This window comes from Microcebus murinus, chromosome 1 (genome assembly GCF_040939455.1).
Source record: "Microcebus murinus isolate Inina chromosome 1, M.murinus_Inina_mat1.0, whole genome shotgun sequence".
Lineage (NCBI taxonomy): Eukaryota > Metazoa > Chordata > Mammalia > Primates > Cheirogaleidae > Microcebus > Microcebus murinus.
The window spans coordinates 59,425-65,424 of record NC_134104.1 but is presented as its reverse complement, the minus strand read 5'-3'; the positions used below and the strand labels follow the sequence as shown (position 1 = coordinate 65,424).

At 43.4% G+C, this 6,000-nt stretch overlaps 1 protein-coding gene across 6 annotated transcripts in view; it reads left to right on the top strand.

Moving 5' to 3' along the window:
• Window positions 1–6,000, top strand: part of PRMT2 (protein arginine methyltransferase 2) — a 29,674-nt gene continuing 23,674 nt past the window's right edge. For 3 of the 6 annotated variants that reach the window (XM_012780093.3, XM_075996852.1, XM_012780088.3), the window contains exons 1-2: window positions 1–141; window positions 1,564–1,662. In XM_012780093.3, the coding sequence (XP_012635547.1) occupies window positions 1,624–1,662 (39 nt within the window). In that variant the 5' untranslated portion in view covers window positions 1–141; window positions 1,564–1,623. Of the gene's footprint in view, window positions 142–171; window positions 634–1,560; window positions 1,663–6,000 lie in introns of those variants that run through there. The other 3 variants (XM_012780095.3, XM_012780089.3, XM_012780091.3) reach the window with 2 other exon arrangements.

Here is a 6,000-nt window from a genome sequence, read left to right as displayed (position 1 = left end):
GGGCGGGGCTTTCTCCTCCGACGGCCTGCGCGCACTGCGCCTGCGCGGGTTGAGGGCGGTGGCTCAGGCTCCTGGAAGGGACCATCCGCCCCTCTGCGCCAGCGGTGTGGACCAAGAACCCAGCGGAGAAACGTGGCTGAGGTAGGTTTCTTGATGGGCAGCTCGGATGGCTGGACCGCACGTGACGCAGGACACGCCAGGCGAGGGGTCCTTGATCTGCCTATGCCTTGCTGGAGGACCGAGGCCTCCGCCCCTTTTCGGGACCACAGAGCACCCTCCGGGTCTGTCAGCTCCGCGCTCCGCGGCTGACTGCTGGCTGCGGGGCCCCGCCACGCCCCTTCCCTACTCGGCGCCACGCCCCCTTCGCAGACGCCACGCCCCCCGCTCTGCCAACCTTCTTCCCCAGCCTCGCCCTTAAGCCACGCCAGTGGCCTTATCGTCTCACTGTGCCCCGTGACGCCCCTTTCGGGCCACGCCCTTTGCCCACGGGCTACGCCCACTTCTCTCGGGCCCGGCCTCCCCTGAGCGCTTGGCACCCGTGGCGGCTTCCCGCCTGCTGGGGCCTCGCCTGCACCTCAGGGGGGCGGGGTCCTGCATCCGCCCTGCCCTGGACCGAGGATTGACAACGAAAATGTACGGAAATTAATATTTATGGTCGTAAGTATCACGAAAAGAGTGTCAGGGTTTGCGTTAGTAGAGAAGTACGCGTTTTAAACGAGGAATTGCTGTGTGTTGTTGGGAAAGCGAGTCCGTCCCGAGCGGTGGAGCACCTCGTGCTGGGAAGGTAAAAGACTGCAGGAGCACACCTGGGTTCCCCGTGGTGGAGCACCTTGCACTGTAAAGGTAAAAGACTGCAGGAGCACACCTGGGTTTCCCGTGGTGGAGCACCTTGCACTGGAAAGGTTTACCTTTCTTTTAAGACTGCAGGAGCACACCTGGGTTCCCCGTGGTGGAGCACCTTGCACTGGAAAGGTAAATGACTGCAGGAGCACACCTGGGTTCCCCGTGGTGGAGCACCTTGCACTGGAAAGGTAAAAGACTGCAGGAGCACACCTGGGTTTCCCGTGGTGGAGCACCTTGCACTGGAAAGGTAAAAGACTGCAGGAGCACACCTGGGTTCCCCGTGGTGGAGCACCTTGCACTGGAAAGGTAAAAGACTGCAGGTGCACACCTGGGTTTCCGGTGGCAGAGCGCTCAAGTCCTAGCAGGGAATTTTAACTGGAGTTAAAGCTGTGAGTTCCAAGGAAAGAGTTGGACATCCCTTTATTGTTTTAAATCAGCGTCGTGATCTGACAGAAACTAACAGGCTTCGGCAAATGAGTGAGGTTAACACCTTGTAGACTGGTGAGAAACACACTATTTGAAGTTTATACTTTTTAAATGCCTTTAATTGCCTATGTAAAGAATTGTGATTATAATTTTTATTTCTAGGTCATTCTTAACACATAACACATTTTACTTCCATTTGGTAAAGTACCTTTATCATGTACCTTAGAACTTAAGTGAATTTAATTATTAAGCGATGTAACACACATTTGTGTTTGTCTCTCTCTTTTAAAGTAGAAATGGAGGAGAAAATGAAGTAATTCAAGCAGCAGTTATGAGGCAGAGCCTAAGAGAACTATGGCAACATCAGGTGACTGTCCCAGAAGTGAATTCCAGGTAATTTCGGTTCTGGTGTGTAAGAACCTGTGTTTAATGAACTGAACATGACAGAGAGCTGACCATCAGCTTACGGATGCATGTGCCGCTGAAGGTGGCCACCACCAGTGGGATGCTTAAGTTTAAAGAATGGGCAGGCAGAGGAGACAGAATGTTTGTAAGATGACATCCTGAATTAGGCACTGTAAATACTTCTAAGGAAATACTTAGGATGTCCCAAATCATCTTAGTCACCCATGGTTCCATTTTTGGTCCCTGAGCCGGTGAAACAAATATATTTTTTTCATTTTTTAACAAAGTTTCAGGCATAATACCAGCAATATGTTGAAGGCAAGCTGGACACATGAGCAAAGATTTATGGATTCATACTGATTTTCTGTCCGAGATACTCATCTAGTTCATTCAAGTTAATTAAAAAAAAATCACCTTAAATTATAAGGAATGTTGATTATGTAAAATTAACCAAATGAATACTTTAATAAATAATGTTTTTAAAAATCAAACATTTTCATGTCTGTGATGTCAATTTTAACACTTACTTTTCCTTTCATTCTAATGGTCTACTTTAATTTGGGTTTTTATATATAGGAATTTATATTTTAGTAGATTTAGGAGTACAAGTGTTCTTTTTACATAGATGACTGTATAATGCTGAAGTTAGGGCTTTAGTGTCCCTGTTACCAAAATAGTGTGCACTGTACCTGATAGGTAGACTTTTATCCCTCATCCGCCTACCACCCTCCCCCCTTCTTAGTTCCAATGTCCATTATACCACTTTTGTTTTTTTTTGTTTTGTTTTTTTTTTTTGATACAGAGTCTCACTCTGTTGCCCAGGCTAGAGTGCTGAGGTATCAGCCTAGCTCACAGCAACCTCAGACTCCTGAGTTCAAGCAATCCTCCTGCCTCAGGCTCCTGAGTAGCTCGGCAACATCAAAACTCAGCAGGGACTACAAGCATGCGCCACCATGCCCTGCTAATTTATTTATATATTTATATATATATATATATATATTTTTTTTTAGTTGTCCAATTAATTTCTTTCTATTTTTAGTAGAAATGGGGTCTCGCTCTTGCTCAGGCTGGTTTCGAACTCCTGACCTTGAGTGATCTGCCTGCCTTGGCCTTCCAGCGTGCTAGGATTACAGGTGTGAGCCACTATGCCCAGCCTGGATGTCCATTATACGACTTTATGACCATATATATCTCTGTTTAGCTCCCACTTATAAATGAGAACATGTGGTATTTGTTTTTCCATTCCTGAGATACTTCACTTAAGATAATGGTTTCTAGTTCCACCCAAGTTGCTGCAAAAGACATTATCTCATTCTTTTTTATAGCTGAGTTGCACTCCATGGCATATATATTTTCTTTATCCACTCATCAGTTGATGGGCACTTAGGTTGATTTCACATCTTTGCAATTGTTATTATGCTGTGATAGACATTCACGTATAAGTGTCTTTAACAAGTCATAAAATGACTTCTTTTCCTTTGGGTAAATCCCCAGTAGTGGGATTGCTGGATTGAATAGTAGGTTTACTCTTAGTTCTTTGAGGACTCTCCATACTGTTTTCCATAGACGTTGTACTAGTTTATATTCCTGCCAGCAAGGTATAAGTATAACCCTTTTCACCGCATTGGTGCCAACATCTATTGTTCTTTGACTTTTTACTAATGGCCATTCTGACAGGAGTAAGGTGGTATCTCATTGTGATTTTAATTTGCATTTCTCTGATGATTAGTGATTTTAAGCATATTTTCATGTTTGTTGGTCTGTCCTTTTTTTTTTTTTTTTTTTTTTTTGAGACAGAGTCTCGCTTTGTTGTCCAGGCTAGAGTGAGTGCCGTGGCGTCAGGCTAGCTCACAGCAACCTCAAACTCCTGGGCTCGAGCGATCCTTCTGCCTCAGCCTCCCAAGTAGCTGGGACTACAGGCATGCGCCACCATGCCCGGCTAATTTTTTATATACATATCAGTTGGCCAATTAATTTCTTTCTATTTATAGTAGAGACGGGGTCTCGCTCTTGCTCAGGCTGGTTTTGAACTCCTGACCTTGAGCAATCCGCCCGCCTCGGCCTCCCAGAGAGCTAGGATTACAGGTGTGAGCCACCACGCCCGGCCTTGTCCTTCTTTTGAAAAACAATTTGTTCATGTCTTTTGCCCACTCTTTGATGGAAGAATTTATCTAAAATTGGCTCATCTATCAATCTTTTTCTTATAATTAATTATAAAATGTTTTAATTTAATGGATATCTTATTTTTCTTTTGAGAAATTTAAAAATATTAGGACATTTACAAAATAATATTGCAAACATCAAGTACATGTTATGTAGAGTTGAAAACTTGTTAACATTTATCACATTTGCTTCAGGATAGATCTATAAAATAACAACACTTCTGGGTACAGTGGTGTGCCCCCATCATCTCAGCTACTTGGAAGACTGAGGCAGGAGGATCACTTGAGGCCAGGAGTTCAAGGCTGTGGTGCAGTGTGATTGCTCTTGTGAATAGCCAATGCACTCTAGCCTGGGCAACACAGCGAGACCCCATCTCTGGAAAAAAAAATAGCAACACCATGAATAATAAAGTTTATCCCTCAACATCAGTCCTGTTCCTCTTCCTGTCTCTCCAGAGGCAAACATCACAATGAATTATGAATTTGATGTGTGCTACTGCATCATTTTTTTATACCTTGAACAACATATGATATTGTTTGTGTGTGTTTTCAGAATTAACATTAAATGGTTTCGTGCTCTCTGCACTGTCTGTAGCTTGTCTTTTTCACCTAACGTTACCTTTGGGGGATTTGTCCTTGCTGATACATGTACAGTGCTAGTTCAGTCCTACTGTAGGGTACTCCTGTAGCATGTTCCTTCTATGAAGGTGTCACATTAATAGATGTGTAGCTAGGTCTGTGGCAGTTGCACTACCATGTGGTAAGCACACACCCTCTTTTATTCATTTCCTTTTGTTGGACACTTAAGTTGTTTCTGGTTTTTCACTATTTCAAATAGTGCTATGGTGACCATCCTTCTCCATGCCTGTGTACCCAGTGCTGGCATTGCGGGGTAGCAGGGGTTGCATAGTTTAGTGGCACTAGATGAGGATCAGTTGTTTTCCCAGGTGACTATACCAGTTCACAAGTCTGCCGGTAGCCAGAGTAGTGGCTGCTGACACTTGAGAGCATCAGACTTTTTAATTTTGATCAGTCTGATAGGTTAGAAGTGGTGTCCTGTTATTTTCATTTTCCTGATTACTTGTGGGTCATGGTGGTGTTCCAGTAATGCTTGTTCTCCTGTTAATCCTGCCCTTCACTATGGGGAGATGCCTGATATTGGTGATCCTTGTTTTGTCTCTTTCCCCCTGGATCAGTTTTTTTAGGGTTTTATCAATTTTATCTTTTCAAAGAGCCAGTTTCATCTTTGTTGATTTTCTCTATTCTTCTGTTTTCTATTTCATTGATTTCTGCTTTTATCTTTATTTCCTTCATTCTTTTCTATTTGAGTTTTTCTCTTTTTGTAGCATCTTGAAATGGAAGTTTAGATCATTGGTTTTAAGCCTTTCTTCTTTAATGTATGTCTTTAAAGCTATGCTGCTTCTGATCACTGCTCTAGTGATACCTCACACATTTGAATACATTGTATTTTCATTATTCAGTTAAAATATTTTTAAATATGTCACAAGGGAAATTAGAAATTTCCTGGGCCCTTTGAAAGTATGTTGCTTAATTTCCAAACATTTTGGAAATTTTACTCATCTCTTTGTTATTTAATTTAGCTTTGATTACATTGGTTAGAGAACATGGGATACTCTGTAATTTCAATCTTTTTTTTTTTTTTTTTTTTTTTTGAGACAGAGTCTCACTTTGTTGCCCAGGCTAGAGTGAGTGCCGTGGCGTCAGCCTAGCTCACAGCAACCTCAAACTCCTGGGCTCAAGCAATCCTCCTGCCTCAGCCTCCCGAGTAGCTGGGACTACAGGCATTCGCCACCATGCCCGGCTAATTTTTTGTATGTATATTAGTTGGCCAATTAATTTCTTTCTATTTATAGTAGAGACGGGGTCTTGCTCTTGCTCAGGCTGGTTTCGAACTCCTGACCTCGAGCAATCCACCCGCCTCGGCCTCCCAGAGAGCTAGGATTACAGGCGTGAGCCACCGCGCCCGGCCTGTAATTTCAATCTTTTGAAGTTTGCTCAGGCCTGCTTTATGGCCTAGTCAGATGGGCTATTTTGGTGAATGTTCCATGAATACTTGCAAAGACTGAATTTTGTAACTGCTGGGGGTACTGTTTTATAAATGTCATTAAGGTCAAATGGGTTATTAGTATTGTTCAAATCTCTA